The following is a 19696-nucleotide window of genomic DNA, read 5'->3' as shown; positions in this document are numbered from 1 at the left end:
GATTAGATGACATTTCTATTAGAGTCAAACAGAAAATAATTTTAAGAGTTCCTTAGAGTTGAGATCTGTCTTGGATCAAATTTAGATTGGTATGGGAATAATGCCCCTTTTCAGCACCAAGACTAAATGAGACAGGTCCAACTACTTAAAACGAAATTCGAACTACAACTCGAGTTTGTATTCAACACAAGATTCTTATCGAGAATCGAGCACGGAACTACGTGTACAGAAAACACGAGTGTCAGCCACTTGGCCACGAGAAGCCACTATAACTATTTTGGAAAAAATAATTTTTGAAAATATCCATTTCTATAATAAAATTTAAGCAAATCAACTCTTCCGATTTCCGAAACTATTAAGCACAGAAACTCGAAATTTTGTATATACATACATACACACACATACACACACACACACACACACATATATATATATATATATATATATATATATATATATATATATAAGGGCGAATCCAAGGGGGGCTATAGGGGCTAGAGTCCCCACCCCATTGACCCTCAGGTATACACTGGATAAAATGGACTTCAATCCTGTTTTACACTGGATAAAGCGGCAAACTATGGTTTAGCCCCTCCTTTGATTATATCCTGGATCCGCCACTGTATATATATATGTATATATATAAACCTTTCACCCTAAACCAGTGGTTCTCAAAGTGGAGTCCACGGACCCCGGGGTTCCACAGGACTTAACCAGAAGGTCCGCGTCGCCTAAAAATTGGAAAGTATTCTAATAAAATGCATTAGCTGCTAGTTTTCGAGAGTATTTCCCTGTTTCACAACTTAGTAATGGTTGGATTGAAAATCCTTTCACTAATGTAGAAATTCATCATATACAAGGTATGAATCTTTCTAACACAGTTATTGAAACTATCCTGGAATACTTCATGGAAAAATTGTTTTAAAGAAAGTGAACTTTGTAGCTTTTGTTGTATGTGCGCTGTGAGTATGAAGAGTTGTCTGAAAAGGTATTGCAACATTTGATGCCTTTCACTACTACTTACTTATGTGAGCGGATCTTTTCTGCTCTTTGCAGTATTAAAACCTTAAAGCGAATCGTTTTAATATGTAATCGAACGTAAGATTGATGGTGACAAAACTTATTCCAGGTTTCAATACAATTATGGAAAAACAAAGAATTTCATTCTTCACATTTGAAACCATTGTTTATAAGCGGATCTCTTTTTTTATTAAAAAAAAAAATAAAAGATTTGATTTTCTGTCGAAAGTTACTTCAGCTGAAAATTCGTTCGCTAGGAAACAATCATGTAAGCTTATTTTTAGAATAAATAACTTATTACATTATTTATCTTGATCTTTTTCTTTTCAGTGGTAGTTCTAATTAGTATATATATTTTTTAATACCACATGAAATTTTAGATAGCATTGCAAGGGGGTCCGCAGATCACTTTCCGACTGAACAGGGAGTCCGCGTTATATGAAAGTTTGAGAACCACTCCCCTAGACTGTACATAAGACAGTATTTTGCGAAATGTGGCTCTTAAGGGCAGAAAGACGACTATTATTATTATTATTATTATTATTATTATTATTATTATTATTATTATTATTATTATTATTATTATTATTATTATTATTATTATTATTATTTCCTTTCGGATGTCTTGAAATTTCGTATAAATAATATTCTTGTACCTTAGGCAACAGATAAGACAGGATTTTGCAAGATGGTATCCCAAAGGGGAGAGGGAGTTCGAAAGTCTTTTTGCTTTCAGTTGTCCAGTCTTCCGACTCTATTAGGCGTAGATTCTCGAAAGTTTGCATAGATATTTACTGTATATCAAAAGCTGAGGTTAGGATGGAGTTTTACTCATTGTAACCTCTAAGAGGGAACGTGGAAAGTGAGTCTTTACATTACTCCAGTGAAACCGAACTTGTATCAGCAAGTATTTTGAAAGCAGAAAATTTGTGTATATCTCAGATATTTTCCATAAATCTTATTCTTTCTGAGGGAAAAACGTAAATTCTGCTAATTTACTTAAAATAACTCATGAACATGTAAGAATTCTTTCCCTGATTAGAGTTCAAGACTATCGCGGGTTGGACTGTAATTCGATAACATGATCAACAACCAAGTTATATTGAAAAGTACAGCTAAAAACATGGAATCTTACTCCCAATCAAACCTCAGTAAGGATGCATGCAGAAAGAGGTGCGGATTTCTATATTTTCAAAATAACTTTTAATTGAGAAATCGGTCTACACGAGTCGGTAATAACGATATGCCAAGAATTGAAATGAGTTATATGCTTGGAAAGGCGAAAGCTAGATAGAAGTGCAGAGAATGAAAGCAAAAATTATTTATTGATTTGTTCAGGGGTGCCCATCCCCCCCAAAGCTGATGGCGCACCCCCCCAAAAAAATTAATAATCTCTTCCCTCCTCAAAACTCAAGTCCTCTAAAAAACAATTGCCCAGTGTAGCAGTAGTTTTTATAGTACTAGTAATTGTTATTTTTGTTGTTGTTTTTATTTCCTGTAGTAGTATTATAGAATGCTTGCAGTAGTAGTAGGGGCAGTAGTAATTATAAAAATGGCATTACTTTTATTAGTAGTCTTGGTAGTGTACTATGTGTGTGAATGTGTGATTACATTTTCCAGGATCTGCGAAAAACGAACAACTGCCTAGCTGGCTTCACTCTGTACAATACATGGAGCTGAATATATAGAATACTACTGGAGCGACCTCTCACGGAAAGTCTCTATTGTACACAGTGATGCCACTTTTGAGCTGTTTTTCAGTTTACCTCAGGCCCTGGAAAATGTAATCGCACAAACAGAAAACTATACAAAATATTATCATTAATTCATTTATTATACATCATGTAGCAATTGAACAGCATTACATATTAAGTGTCGTGCATGGTATAAATAAGAAATAAATAAATGCTCCCAGCAGAAAATGGGTAAATTAGCTACACAAAGCGATAAACCGACCAGCCCATCCTTTCATATAGCAACTTGCGCGGTACTTCATTCATAGAGTTTCTAAGCAGGGGTAGGGGGATTCATTCTCGAGATTAAAAAAAATCGCATCGTGTTCCAATGTTCTGACAACAGCAAAATTACTTATTCGACATTAGAGTAAAATTCTTCCCCAATTTTTTTATTCCCCCCAATTTTTTTCTCGATGGCACAACTTGCGCCATTCATCCCTCCTGTGGACGGCCCTTCTTTCTTAAAACGAACCAACCTTTCCCTTCATACGGCTACTTGCGCGGTACTTCATTCATCGAGTATCGAAGCAGGGGGTACGGGGGTTCACCCCGGAAAATTTTTGAAAATTAGCTTCTCAAAATCGTGTTTTAATGCTATTCCGACAGTAAAATTGCTAGTTCGAAAGTAGAGTAAAATCCCCCCCAAAATTTTTCTCAATGGCGCAGCTTGCGCCATACATCCCCCCTGTGGGCGGCCCTGGATTTGTTGAATTTCATTCTTGTTTAAATTTCAAAATGCCGACTTACGTTGTTTTTGGTTTAATTGCCGTTTGTCTAAATGTAATTTATCGAAGTACAGCGCAGTAGTTGTTTTATTTTTATTTACGTCTTACATTGTGTTACACATTACAAAGAGAAATAACATTCTATTTAATATCTCATTAAGCTATAAATAACAAATTATATTACCTGTTTGAGAATAAATCAGGATACTTTTGGCCTAATGCTTAGCACTAGATTACTGACCCCAGCCTGACACTGTCAGATATAAGTGCACTTTCTAAAATAACACGTATAACTATCCCTACAGGGCATAATATTATATGAAAAATTTACATATGTATCTTATTCACTTGAAACTACTCATGAAAAACTCATTTATCAAGTCGTAAGTAGCTCAAATTCTCATAGCAGCGCCGACTTTTGCATAACTTTGGGACTGCCTGTTCAGCTATTTGCGATTCGAGATCATATATATCCAAACAAAAATTTGAGGAATCATATGCAAATTTTTTTGGGGGGAGGGGGGGACTGGTCCCCTCGGTCCTTTCCTCAGGACTGCCGTCCATAGTTTCTAATGTCGAGTGCGTAGATGAGTTGGATCTATGAGAAGCTATGTAAAGGACCAATGTTGTGTGAGTTGACTTACTCGAAGTTTTTTCTTTTCTAGCACCTTATATGTCCATGATTAACTCATAGTTCTTAATTTCTATTTTCCATCGTCTTCATTTGCCAATACGGCATTGTTTACTCAATTGTATAAAAATAATTAAGCTGCAACTTCGAAAAAGGAATTTTAAATAGTCATAATTTCCTTGTAATGTTACAAAGCATGTTTACAAACAATTTAAATCCCTTCTCATAGCAATTCAGACTCTTAAATACAGTTCAGGTTATAATACCAAACAATTATAAAAAGCCCCGAAAAACTTAATCCGAATATTAGGAGATTTTAAGTTGGGAGATGGGTTCTCAGATCTCCGTTCTTTCAACAGAGTCTGCTAATTTCTTCCTTTCTAGTAGTCTCATTACTGGGTTAATGCTGCACTACAAACACCATCTGGCTCTCCGCAATTGTTAACCATGCACGCATGGCTACAGCCCGCACTATTCGACTTTGATTACCTTAGAGGACCCCGTATTCTCGCCCCGTAGAATAAAATTAAAAAAAAAAAAAAAAACATTGTCTCGTCTCGATTCTTGAATAATTCTTTCTCGTTTGGTCTGATTCTCAAAAAGCATTTCTCGTCTCGTTTTGAAAATTATCTCGTTTTGTCTTGTAAATTTATGTACAAAATTTATGCTCTGCTTTTTTTCTTAATTTCATCTAGAATTGACTAGAATCCTTTCGCGTCATAACAAGTCCAAGGATATACGAGCATTTAAACAATATTTATTATCGGAGTGCAGACTTGTGCAACTTCAAACATTGTTAAATGCTTCACTATGTTCGTACGATCACTTTATCAATATGTAATTTAATGTTTGAGATCTAAGACGGGTGGATTTATGTTGTCCACGAGACTGATGAAATGTCTCGTCTAAATTCTCACCTGTAATAAATACGGGGATTGTTGTGTGGAATTTAAAAAAAGGTACTTATCGTCTCATGGACAACACTACCGGTAGACCATTCCGCCTAAAGAGTTGACGCCATATTCGAATATTAAAAGATTCTAGTAATGAGTTTCTCGAAAGTGGAAAACATTCATCCTTTATTGATTTTAGAAAATCTTTATCATAAGTATACACTGAATTTACTTAATGTTTAACATCAAGGTAACAGATTTCCCCAATGTAACAGTTAATGTTTAACAAATTTCTCCCTTAATTTTTGTTCTAAATAACAATTAATGATTTTTTTTTTCAAAAAAAATGATCAAGTCTAAACTCCAAGTTTGATGGCCAATAACTCGGCCTGAGGAACCAAAGGGCTGCACAGGAAAATATCTCACATGGATATTAAACACGTTAGGACTACCTCCATACACAGTTTGGTCAAGATCGCATGAGTTCTGTAAATTGCGTTATTTTTAAGCTATACTCCACAAAAATCAAATCTAATTTTCATTGTACAATAAACCTCAAAACTAAATGAATTCAATTAATAATAATAATATTCTCCTTTATGCTATTTTTATTATTATACAGGGTGGCCCAAAACTAGGTATAGAGACCTGCATTGATCAAGTATGACATTTTAATTTATTAAGATAATGAATTTATTTGCTTTGCTCTATTCCGAGTTTAAGACATGAGTGAAAAGGAATTAAGAACAAATAAAGAAACCAAGTCAATACCTGTGTGGTGTTCAATAAGTAAATTATATAAAATCCCATGAGCTGATTAGTATTAGTATACGGGACTGTATACCTACTGCATAGAAGTACAAAGTCTGAAATGTTACCTTTGTGCTACTGTGTTCGGTTGATTCCTTCAATTACTAAATAATTAACTCTTCCACAATGGACGAGAATTAAATAGTCCGAACAGATTTAAATTAATACTAATCAAGGTTTTCCTTTTTTTAAAAAAAAAAAATTAACGTTACAAGATTATGTTCCATGGTGGTAATAAATACAGTAGTGGATTGAAGAAGTGGGACGAAATAGAAGAACCCAAGCCAAGAAACGAAACGAACATGGTGTTTGTAAAAAAAGAAAAAAAAAAAAACAGAAAGTTTATATGGGGAAACTAGAATCGAACCAGAGATCACACGCACTAGAACTGAGCGCTCTTTACTGAGACACCGCTCTCCTTTACTTATACAGAAGGGGGATTCATGTTTGATGTTTTAATAAATTGTATATACTTTGCGTTTTAGGTTACACAGTTCTCATAATAACTTAAACTTATTCTGCAACTCTGAGACGTTAAACTAAACAAACTCTACTGAAGACAGTAAACTGAATCTTGAGATTTATTGATGGGATATCGGAGATTCATTTACACTAAATAAAGCTATAATTCTATTATTTTATTACAGGCAACCAACACTTCTTTGCTACTAGGAAGGGTGCATAGAAGCTAAGGGAATATTGTAGATTTTAAACGGGATATGGGTAGCCACCGTTAATGTATCCGTTACCCGTAAAGGTTTTAAGGGATTGGTTCCATTAATAAACTCGACCGACTCTAGTTTTCTTTCGCAAAAAAACAGAACTCAAAATTTCGCTTTCAATCAAGAGTTATCGTCTGGAATAATGAAACGACGGATGGACGTATTAACAGTATAATCTTGTATGTAAGTCCCACTGCGTGATCTTAATAAATAAACATTCTGCTATTACTAGATGGCCACTTATCAAGAACGTGGAGAACCACGATCCTTTCCTAGCAGCCTCTTTATCTTAACATACGAGCCCTCTTTAATATGGTCCATCAATTACAATCCTTTTCTTTCCCTCTCTCGCTTTCTTTCCGTCATATATTAGGCATTGGAAGAAAAACAGGGAAGGAGGAGAGGAAAATTATAAAATAATTGTCAATATAAACTCTTTATATGCTCGTATCGGAAGATTTAGATTACAAGAACAATAAAAATAGGTTCAAAAGCTTTAAAAGTAAGACAATTTAAACGACAGTGGAAGTAGAGTTATTTCCAGCGATATGAATTATATAATATTCCTATTCCTTGAAAACAAAAATTGTTGTTCTGAAGATATCTTCCATAGGATTGTCTACGAGACGAGACGAGATAGAGCTCTTCTAATAGAAATAGATAAACTTTAAGAGATTGGACATCATTTGCACGACAGTTTTTTTTTTCTTGAGTAAAAATAGTCCCAAATCTCGTCTCGTAGAAAATCCTAAAATCCTCCATTCCACCAAGTGTGCATTGGGCAAAAGTGATCTTAGAATGTTATTATTTCTTTTTCCACAAATGTTAAAATAAAAACTAGTTGTAAGTGCTCTTTTCTGTTAATTAGGAGAGCTGAAGAATGTTAGAATTCAATATTAGAAGAATCCGCAGCTTCTACTATAAAAATGCTTATATTCTCCTTGGCCAAAAGCAGTTCATACTTTTAAGGACTATGAAAACAAAAGTCCATTCATTTTTAGAAATGTAGATTCATTAGACGGTTTGAATTTAGCGTCGTTCTTCAGCACCGAAGTTATATGAGATGTGAATTTACAGTCTACAGTGGAGTCACCGTGCGTCCAGTTTTTAAGTTCTCTTATCGGGAATTGAAGTCGGGATCCTATTATTTAGAATTATGTGGTTTTACTGAAAGTTATTAAATATATGCGTAGTATTTTCATGTTGATAGTGTTAGACCAAACGGCTTCCTGCACGAAAAAAGTTCATTGTTTGAAAATCCATTTACAGTCTATGCATTTCTTTCAGATAAAATAATTTTAGTTTATTACAAATCAATGCTTATGCATCCATAGCTGAAGCAGTAAGAAGATTCCTTTATTCGGTAGGACCAATTTTGTTTGTTCACAACAAAAGTGTTAATTTACCTGCCAACTAATGACGACAGCTTTGTTACTAGTTAACTTGGGACTTAAGAGTCCCTGATACTATAATTCATGTAGGGATAGTTGTCATCTGCTAGATGACGTACATTTAACTAGGGATGCGCACGAGAAGAGGCGGGACAGAATTTTCCTGAGAAAATTCGAGTCGAAATACAGCTCTTCCAATAGAGAAATATATATATTTTTGGAGTCGAGACATCACTTTTACAGCACATTTTCGAAACGAGACAGCCTCAAATTTTGTCTCGCGCGCATCCTTACATTTAACTGGTTGATGGGTAATCAGCGCATTGGCTCTACCAACTATAAATATGTGGAACTGAAAGCAGAATTTCTAACAAATATACGTTTTCCTTTGTTTAGTAAGTAACTTCAACTTGAACACTTTTCTCTTTTCTTTTTCCTTCCTTAAAATGACCGGATTTTCGTTTGTAGTAAACTGTATGCAACTGCCACTATTCAATAAGAGCAAAGAAATCTACCATTGATAAATTGTCACAGGGAAATATGGCTTCATGCATTCTAAAACTTCTACTGCATATTGGCTTTTGAAACAAAGTCGCGCGTAATAGTATTAACATTATTCGTGCATTCCTTATTCTGATAATTGTTCGAAAAGTTTTTGTCCTGTTATTCGAAGAATTTTTGAAACCTTTGATTATTTTTACAAAATATATGGCAATTATTCATTATTAACGAATTATCCATTTCTCCATTATTACTCATTTATTCGAATAAACTGATGAACAATTAGTAGAATTATTATTAGGTTCGAATGTTAAAATGACAAATATTCGAAAATGGTTGTTTTGTTCTAGCAAAAGATACGATTATTCCAATTTTAAATACTAGTCTCATATTCGCCAGCTGTCAAATGCACCAGCTACCGACTTTAATTTAATTTATTTCTTAACGAAGTTCCACCTTACAACATAGTTGAAGAAAACCTGGCTATCTACCTCACTTTGAGAAGTTTCGTATTCAAATTCATAGAATAATTTGTTTCATATAAACGTTATTTTCTTTATCTCTTTGGGTTCATTGCTGTGAGCCTAATTATTAAAACTTGTTATCACGGTTTTAAGCAGTATATTTTAAAAGAGAAATGAGTGGCAAGATTATCTCAAAAATAATACTGCGTATTTGTTGATTCATTTTATCTTGCACTTAAGAAATTCAAGAAAATTCTTAGGTGTTTTAGACGGAATTCTATCTGCGTTATCACTGATCTTGTAATAATATGTAGAACATATCTAAATGTTTGGAAGTTTGTCAATCCTTCATGCTTATGTGTATTTTTTTAAGGTTAACACGAAATTCTAAACTTGTAAAACTTGAATTATATAACGATTTTATCTTAGACACATAAGCTTACACTTGGCAACCTCCGTTCTCACATTCATAGAAGGATGTGTATCTAGGATTGCCTAAGAGACAAGAGAAAGGATGTCTCGTCTCAAAAAGCCTTAAGGGATGTTTCATTTCAGAAAGTATACCTGTTTCAATTGGAAGAGCTCTGTTTTGTCATAAAAATTATGTCTTGTCTCCTTTTTCGTGAGCAACCAATCAAAATATTATTTTTTGTCAAATCTTTATTGCAGACTCATTAATAACTAAATAGTGACCGTGATTATGAACTTCGTAAAAAAGAAGTTGGTGGGGAGGATTATTTTAAAACATGACTGTACTATATTTATCTGAAAGAACTCGCCGGTGATAATCTGTCATCCTTAATTGTCAGATATGACACTACAACTTAAGAATTCCTTTAACTTTTAAGAATATACTTTTGTCTAAAGAGTATATTTACTGTGTGTGTGAAAATTTAATGATAAAATATCTGGCAATTAGGAATGTCAAATTTTCATCGTAAAAAACCCCTTTTTCGTTATTATTATTATTATTATTATTATTATTATTATTATTATTATTATTATTATTATTATTATTATTATTATTATTATTATTTTGATGTTGGATTTGGGAACAATGAAACGTTGGAAATAATTTAGGAAGGAAGTCACCTATGATCTATATTGAAAGATATTCATACTATCATACATCTGACTGGAACACAAGGGAAAACCCTGACAAAGACTCAGTCAAAAAACTGGCAGCGGGATTCACGTCAGACCTAGTAATTAGAAAGGAAAATCATTGACAATTCACACATGCAAATGAATAAATAATAATAAAACAAAGGAAAAATAAATACCAACATTTTGAATTGATACTATGATTCTTTTAGAAAATAAAATAGATTTTAGTAGGTAACACATTTGATGATGGCTTTGTGATATTGTTTATTATTGCCCAATTTGATTCCTCGCCAATAATTTCGTCAGCTCGCTCTAGTGTAAATACGAGTGTTAATAATTATACTGCATTATCGAGGTAGTGTACTTGAAAACATGATCTGTGCCTATGGTTTACTTATTTTGTCTCTAAGGAAGTAATATTACGATATATCATTGTTGCAGTAGCGTATACAAGAGGGACTTCAGGTTTCTACCACCTCCTTGAGAAAGATATGTAAAAAATACCATATTAAGTTGCATATACAAAGTTCTGAAATTGTATGAAGTTGGGAGCTTAAACCTCTCTTCAACAACTTCTGCGTACGCCACTGTATTGATGTATTTCCAGTTGATAGTTATGTTAGATAAAATGCAAGTTATTGAACGTCAACTTCAGATTTATTGAGTTTCACATTACTTATAAATGCATTAACGCATATAATGTATACTTATGTTCAAAGCAACATCCTTCCTAATAAAGTTCTCAGGTTAACAATTTTTGAAAAGTAAGAATCTATTGGACTGTACACATTTTGGAGGTAACTAGTATTATATTCCATATAAATCACTAAAAGTTCATAATATATATTTATTACTTTTGTTGAAAAGATTACGAAACGGCAGTGGAACCGCGACGCATTTTTATTCAGTTGGATTCGTCAACATCATCTCTTTTCCCATACCAAAACAAAGCTACAAGTTATGTTAATAATCGCATTTTCATAATCATTTTATAGTTACGCCATTATAATTACTGCTCAACTTTAAATTCACTTTTATAATGTTAGAGTTTTTAGGACAAACTTGAAAAGAAAACGTAATCAATTACTTGTCAATCAAGATATAGATCTAGGTCTATATGATTGTAACAAATATTTGAATTCTTCACCCCGGGTCAAAAGTTTGACTGTCGATTATCAAATATATATTGCTGAAAAACATTGTATGGTATTAATTGTATACATTATTATATTAATTTCCTAGATTATGAATTGAGACAATATAAGTACAGTGAGTAAGCCTGTTTATGTAGCCTAAATTTATTTGATAAATTTAAAAAAGGTATGTTGCAAAATAGTTTCTAAACATCTGTGTGGAAATTTGAACCTGTGTTCTAACCAAGGTTTTGTGAACCTGTGTTGATATATTCTATTTGGATTGAAATTTTAAGAATTATTTAAAAAGTAAAAAAAAAAAAAAATCAAAACTTCCGCTTTACTTATAAATTTCTACTGTACAATAAACAATAGACAAATTTGGAAAATTGTGTCTACAATGGTAAAATTCTGACAACAACAGGCATACACAAACGTTAATTCTGGATAAATCCTGTGTTTTATGTCTATCATTCGATGGGATTAATTGTAGTTTTTGTGAAATCAATTATTCTGATGGATTTTAAGTAAACTTTTGTTTCAATAAGCGCGCAGCAAGGTGGTCGCTTTCAATCGATTGGTTGGAGGTTAATGTTCTTTCAGAGCACCGAGACTGTACAGGACATAAACTAATGTTTAATGAAGTGAGATCCAACCCAGCACTTGGACTTTAGACTATAATAGACTGAGTACTCCACCGGGAATCAAACCTGGAATCACGTGTACACAAAACTTTCATTCAGCCAGCTATAAATCTATGCTCTATCTGCTTTCTGAAAAAATGTTATCTAAAAGGTTACAGTTTCTCTCTATAGACATAACTTAAACCTAGATTTTCAAATTAAGCCACCTATTTCTTTTACCACAACGAAAGTACCGTACTGGTAAAATGTTTGGGCAATAGTTTCAATATAATTTAGGATATTTATTAATTTCATATTAAAACCTTTTAAATATTAAAGAAGGCTAGTAGGAATATATACTAAGTAACACAATAAATTCATGAAAACGTGTAATTTTATTCCAGCCGATCAGTTACATAAAACGTGACCTTTCACTGTTATTTAGTAGATTCTGTGTCAGAAACTTTTGGCAGCTATAGTACTAGGAAATAAATAACAAATATAGATTTATGTAGGATCTGTAATAACTACGATTTCAATATAAGAACTTCAAGTTTCCTACTTTTAAAATCTTCAATAATACGTATTTAGGCATTAGGTCTAAATTTTCCGTAGGTCTATATTATTAGATTCTGTATATTAACGAAGAGATTCTGCACATAAAACTTCTTTCATTATGAAAGGATTTGGAGGACTAAAAATTCAGCAAATACTCATCATAATTCGATTTTAAAGAAGTACCTGATACTTACTTCTCTGTTGGCTAAATCTATAATGCCAATTTCATTTTTACATTTTGTTACTCTGCATACATTTGAAGCAGATAAAAATAGTTACATGTAATGTTCACGGTTTTTCATTTTCAAACGTACACTACAGATAAAGAGGACCGTAGAAACATTTTTCGAAATTCTATTTACGATTTGTTTAATTGTAGGCATACCATTTATAGCACGCCTAAATAATAATGTGCGCTATTAATTTTGATCGTAAAGTACAATACGAAGAAATAATGCTCTCACTTCTTTTCACCAACATATTCATAGTGATAGCCCAGAAAGTAACGTAATAAAGGATCCATAACATTCAAATACAGGACTCTACTTTGTATTCTTATAGAATTGGTCATGCAAACAACTACAAAAAAGTTGCATATGGAAACTAGATATGCAGCAACAACGACAAAAATAAAAAACAATAATAATTTATTTGTAAGAAACATTCAAACCTTTTTTGGGCGATGATCCATCCGAATTGTCGTCGCTGTGGGCCGTGGGCGAGGGTCCCTGGTGGCCGGTGGGCTGCAGCACTCTCCGCGCAGTGTCTGTGGATGAGGCCGCAGCTGCTAGCGAAGCCGCCGCTGCAGCAAACCGTGGCCCGGCGTGGAGGAAGCCGGCCGGGATTGCGAAAGGAAACCGCGGCGGGAGTTTGGCGTAAGTTCCGGGAAGAAACGGCGGGAAAGACAGGGAAGCAAAAGGAGCAGCGGCTGTTGCTGGGGACAAATGGGTGGCTAACGACACAGGAACAGGACGCGAAAATCTTGACAAGACATCTTGAGCCGTTGGTCCTTGTCCCCCATAGACAAGTGGTGGCAACCCCGTCTCTAGAACCATTCCTTCCCGTTTAGTGGGTTCCAGTGGGCGCGTTAGCCGCGCCACACTAACAATGTTAACAACAATAACATAAACAACATTGTCTTCCTTATTTCCGCACCACAAACAAAAACAAACATGAGAAATTTTCCACTTCAGAAATGTTTTTTCGAATACAGCGAAGTACGGCCGAGAGGCTCAGCCTGTGATCAAACAGCACTGCAACCTCTCCACATAGCGCTGTGCTTCCCGTGCCTCGCTCTGTGTGGTGAGCCAGTGATGGCGCCCACCGAGACTCACGCTCACTGATTGGATGAAATAGAGTGACAGACTCCGCCTACCAATATCTTTTGACTCCACCTCCCCCTGGGAGGTGCTTCAGAAAGTGTCGCTGGCCGTGATTCAAAATGAGTGTTTCAATTATCCACGATTAAGGCCGATGGAAATGAGTCCCGTGATAGAGATCCTGGCAGAGTTGTGGCTTGGCGCTGCTGATGCAAGGGACCAACCAGAAGAATAGAATTTTTGCGACCGCTAAGTGGGTCCCTCTCGCTCCCGCACGACCGTCGCGCTTTTATTGTTATTATTATTATTATACTTCTCCCTGTTCTGAAAGATAGCAGATAAAAAGCCACTATATCTAGCGGATGTGACTGCTTTATTACGAACAAAAAGAGGAAAGAATAACCATATTATAAATTTTCCAGCAAAAGAGTCGCTCACTTCATCCGTACTTGAAAAACGCTTTAAGTAGTTTTTATTATTATTATTTTTCTTTTCAAACAAAATGGTTACCGAAGACAATTTTTTGTCCGATTTTACCAAATAATTCAATTCTTGTGCTTTGCTTTAACGGTATTTTAAAGGCATTGCAAAAATGAAAATGTGAAGCACAATTGGCACACAATTAACCCTTCTTTTACGGTAATGGTTTGAATCACGTATGTTGCAACTTAAATCATAATGTTTAACTATGATTCTTTTTTATGGTTTTTATTTAGCTTATTTTTTCTATAGTGTGTTTATATTTATGGATTATGTTCTAGGTATTGATCAGAAATAAGAACATAAATATTATTTTATTGCTTCTGAATTTACTTAGGAATTCAGCGCGTGAAGTTAGCAACGTTTTTTTTTTTTTTCGCTAACACGTTCTTGGAAAAGAACAACTAGTAGGTCTAGTGGTCGTAGCTTCATACAAAGTTCTTTCTTTTTACTGGAAATGATGTCTATAAATCTACGCTAACCAACTACACTTTGTTTTTAACATAAGCAGTTTTTTGAGTTCGTATAATCCAACAATTCTCATCTTATTGCTTGCATTCTCACTACATAAATCATAAAATTCTATTCACTAAGATCAGGCATTTAATTGCATTATTTTATTGTTGTCTTATCGATACCTCCTCTTTTTTATGTAGTAGGCTATAACATAATTGTTCCAAATGCACTTTTATTTATGTAAACATTAATGCGTAATTTGATAGACCCTATTTCCATTTTCAACACCTTTCTCTTATTTCTCCGTAATGTTTCGAAAATCACATAGGCCTAATTAGCGCGTTCAGTGCAGGAGGGAATCAAGTCCTCTTTTGGTCATTTTGGAAATAATTTACCTTTAAGATCTTTATCTGAAGCTTCTATCATAGCTTAAAAGATTTATTCAGAAATTGTAAATAACTATTAGGGGTATATAATGTAAAAAACAGACTTAACTTCTCTGTGTAGTTAAGTATAGGGTTTACCGTACAAATTGCATATCTGTTTTTCTAACAACATTCGTAATTAGACGTGAATCTCTTCTGAACGTCCCGCTTATCACGAAAATTATTAAATTGCTCCTTGCAATGTTGCCAGAATGTGCAACCTAATTATACCTTCAGCTTATACCTATAGCCTAGATTCTATATTAAAGTTTCAAAATGAATGTAACATTCTCTATGACAAACTTCAATCCAAACCGAAACTTTAGGTATCTTGAATGTGTCTTTGCACCGAATAAGGCATTAAGAGAGTCAATTCGGGCATTTGAGGTCAAACTAGGATCAATTGGTCAAATAAGAAAGCTATTAAACCCACACCATATCAATTTACATTTTTTTCTGGGCTATACATAGCCCATGGTCTACAGCGGCCATATGGCACAGGTTAAACGTTCCAAAACAGATGTGTTATCAGCGGATCGAGTTCTAAGAATAATATTTCTGGCTTTTACAGGCCGAACTTCCATACTTCTTAATTCAAGTAGCTTCGCATTGCCTCACGATACAGATCCAGTATCAAAATTACCGACTGTCGAAGTCAGATACTGTACAAAATAATTTTAAACTTGGTTTTCATGACTTAATAAATAGGTTAATTGAAGGGTTTAAAAACAGCGAAATTTGTTTAATTGGTTATTTCTGTCAAAATTTACCTATTGCATTACATTGGATCTCACACAAATACTTATAACAGTGACGATAGGGTCTATTTGGGACTTTAAGAAGGTGCAAAAATAATAGTGGAAAAAAAGAAGTTTTACTTATACGGGAAAATCTAGTTCTCTCTTCTAAGCAAAATTTGAAATGACGCTGGCGAAGACATGAGCTTCTTGACATCGGACAATGGGGGAAAAAACTGCAGAAAGTCACGAAAACAATTTCGTCTTTGAAAACATTCTTCAAGTGAAATTTTCTTTCTTTCAAGTAAAACTTTCTCAATGAACAAAAGCATCAAAACAAAAATGTATTTGGTAGGTCTACACGAAGTTTATATACTTTTCCCTACGCAACTTGAAATAAAAATTTAATTTTGTTCATATAGGCCCTATATTTTAGTGGTGACTAAACCATGGGATTGAGCAAGCGTAGGTTACAATATCTTGAATTGTGTTGGAAAAGGTCTAGTACTACTACTGCTACTACTACCATCACCACCACCACCACCTATAATAATAATAATAATAATAATAATAATAATAATAATAATAATAATAATAATAATAATAATAATAATAATAATAATAATGATAATAATAATAATAATAATAATAATAATAATAATGTAAAACGCTGAATAACTGCAAAACAAAAATGCAGCACTTTAATACACCAGATACAGAAATTCGTATGAAAGAACCATATAAGTATTAAAGAAACATTTAATTTAATAAAACGTGTGTGTTTTGCAAAAATTAAGTAAAAGAAGAAACTAATATGCATGTCCAGGAGTACTTATGTTTCCCTTTAAGACCTATTTTCTATTTCAATTGACAATTTCTTAAATTTTTTGTCGCTTTTTCGTCGCTCTCGTGTTTCGGTATTGAATGATCAAATTGTTATATATTATGCTGTGAGTTGGACCCTAAAAACAATATTACTTGGTTAAGTGTTTGCTATTATATTTATTGTTATTAACATTATTTTGTGGAAACCAAAGGCCATTTTTTAATCGACTTTCTCTAATCTCAAGAGCTTCAACCAATATTCCGAGTCATTCACCAGGTAATTCAAATGAAATTTATGACATAACATGCAATGAACACTCTTGAATTAGTTTCCTTTACGCCATTTTTTGAATAATAATAATAATAATAATAATAATAATAATAATAATAATAATAATAATAATAATAATAATAATAATAATAATAATAATCTTTATTTTAGTGCCGCGAACAGCTTTTGGCAAAAATACAGCACTTGGTATCAGAGTATGCAATGGAATGGTGATACTACTAAAAATAAATAATAAGAAATAAAACAATAAAAAGAAGGGTACTAATATAAAACACAATGTAGATAAAAGTCAGCTAAGCAGAATAATTCCTTGTCAACGCAGTAAAAGTTATCAAGTTTTCCATCCATCTAAAACAACAAGAAGCTAAGAACAGCAGTCATAAAATTACATTTGGCTTAATGTTTCTAAAAGTCATTGATTAAAAACTATTAGTCAGATCACATAAAACTTTCACATTGCTTAATACAATAAGTCTAAAATGAGCTTAAAGAATGTGTCAATCTTTTTAAAATTTCACATTTCCAATTCAGAGGAACTAAAATCATGGTATTTCTTATGCTATGATTTGGCACCTTAAAACCTATGTTTTGTAAACAATATTCACTGATATAAATGTTATCTAGTATTTTTTGCATGCATGCTCTGTCGAAATTTTTTCGTCTATTTATAAGGCTTTCTATACCCCAATAATCAATCCAATATTCATAACTATGTGAGTAATAGCTCATTTTCATTTTAAAACATAGCAGTCGAATAAAACATTTTTGCACAGATTCAATCTTGTTTGTCAAAGTTTTAGAAATGCTGTTCCAAATTACCGAACCAAATTCTAATTTTGGTCTTACAAGTAATTTATATAGAAATACATACGTTTTATCTCTTTCAAATACAGGCCACTGTTTAAAAATAAAACCTATTATCCTTCTGGCACCTTGTACAATACAATTTATATGATTAGAAAACTTTAACTGACTGTCAAATGTAATACCTAGGTCTTTAATAATGCTTATTTTCTCAATTTGTACACCGTTGACCTCATATTTACTGACATAATATTGAGTTTTATTGGTGTATGTCATAAATTTTGTTTTCTTATCATTAATTTTTAGAAAATTATGTCTACACCACGTGTTTACTGCATTTAAGTCTTGTTGCAGTAAATAATTATCGAACTCATTGTTGACTAGTCTGAACAACTTCATATCGTCAGCATATAGGAGAATTTTAGAGTATTTTATTTTTTCTGTCAGGTCATTTAAAAATAAAGAAAATAAGAGAGGGCCCAAGGGCGACCCTTGTGGTATTCCGTTTTTTACATAGCCTACACTAGAATGTACAGGTCCGATTTTAACTTCGTAAGTTCTGTTTGACAGATAGCTTTCAAACCAACGAGTGTACAAAGGTGATAAACCAATATTTGATAACTTGCTAATGAGATACTTATGACTGACAGAGTCAAAAGCTTTTGATATATCTATGTATATTACATCGACTTGCAATTTATTTTTCAGTGCGTTATAGGTAAAGTCTGCAAAATGAATTAGATTCGTTACAATTGACTTTCCCTTATAAAAACCATGTTGAGACTCATTTAAGATATTTCTTACATTAAAATATATGTGTTTATGGACAATTAGTTCAAATATCTTCGAGAATGCATTGACAAGAGTTATTGGCCTGTAGTTACTTGCAATCTGTCTATCACCTGATTTATATACCGGAACAACATATACTTGCTTCCACATTGAAGGATACACACCTGTACGTAATGAAACGTTAAATATTTTTGCTAAATTAGTTGAAAGTGCAGTTGCACAAGCTTTTATTACATAATAAGGAATATTATCTGGACCTGGAGTAGTGTTCGGTTTAATTAGTTTAATTGCTTCCATTACATCTAAATCAGTAACGGTAGGAATTCCGATTAGAGCACTATTACTAACGATATTCTCAGGCAATACCTCTTGACCTACTTCTAAGTTAAAAGCTTCATAAAATACACTCTTAAATACTTCAGCAATTTCGATAGTGTCTTGAATTAGCATACCATTACAATTTATTTGCTTAGGTACTTGTTTACAGTCAGACTTTTTAAAAACGTTCCAAAAATATGAGCTGTTCTTAAAAATACTATTTTCTAAATCTGAATAATAAGATTTTCTTGCTTCAGTGTATTTCTTTTTTACAAGTTTCCTTAGGTCTGAATATCTCTGATACCATACGTCATCATTTGTTCTTTTGGCTTTAACAAAATATTTAGTTTTTTTGTTTATTAGTGCTTTCAGTTCTCGCGTCATCCATGGATCCTTATATTTTTGTTTACAACCAATTGACTTCTTAGATACATGCTCGTTAAATACAGAATAAATTAAATTATATAAATGGTCAGTGGTTTCATTGACACTGTTACTGCAATTATTTATTAAGTTAATTTCTCTAATGCCCTTGTAAATACCTAGGAAATCTGCTTGTTTGAAATTATATGTATCGTACTGAGGAACGGGACAATATTTGCCACTATCTATAATTTTCCACTCAAACATGAATGGGGGATGGAAGCGATCGACTTTTGTCAGTGGTGGGATGTCAAAATGCATAGAACTGTTATCCAAATTTGTCAGCAACAAATCTAATACTCTTCCCGGATTACTATGGTCATATGACTTGTTTTTCTGGTTTAAATTTAAAATATTGCTTAATTCAAATATTTTTTCTGCTTTTTTCTTCGAATAATAATTATCAGTTGTGATGTTACCTGAAATCCAATCTATGCCTCCTGCGTTAAAATCTCCTAATATAATTACATTAAAATCTTTCGTCAATACAAAAGAACATAGCCAATCACAG

The 19696-nt window shown here is 33.1% G+C and overlaps 1 protein-coding gene across 1 annotated transcript in view; it reads right to left on the bottom strand.

Moving 5' to 3' along the window:
* LOC145664489 (uncharacterized) overlaps nt 1–13632 on the bottom strand; it is a 294263-nt gene extending 280631 nt beyond the window's left edge. The window contains exon 1 of the mRNA XM_081731211.1: nt 12985–13632. Coding sequence (XP_081587337.1) covers nt 12985–13369 — 385 coding nt within the window. The 5' untranslated portion in view covers nt 13370–13632. The remainder of the gene's footprint in view (nt 1–12984) is intronic.
* Between the last annotated feature and the right edge of the window lie 6064 nt (nt 13633–19696).

This window comes from Thermobia domestica, chromosome 11 (genome assembly GCF_964235325.1).
Source record: "Thermobia domestica chromosome 11, izTheDome1.hap1.1, whole genome shotgun sequence".
Taxonomy (NCBI): domain Eukaryota; kingdom Metazoa; phylum Arthropoda; class Insecta; order Zygentoma; family Lepismatidae; genus Thermobia; species Thermobia domestica.
Note: the sequence above shows the minus strand (reverse complement) of the source record. Positions and strands in the feature narration are given on the sequence as shown.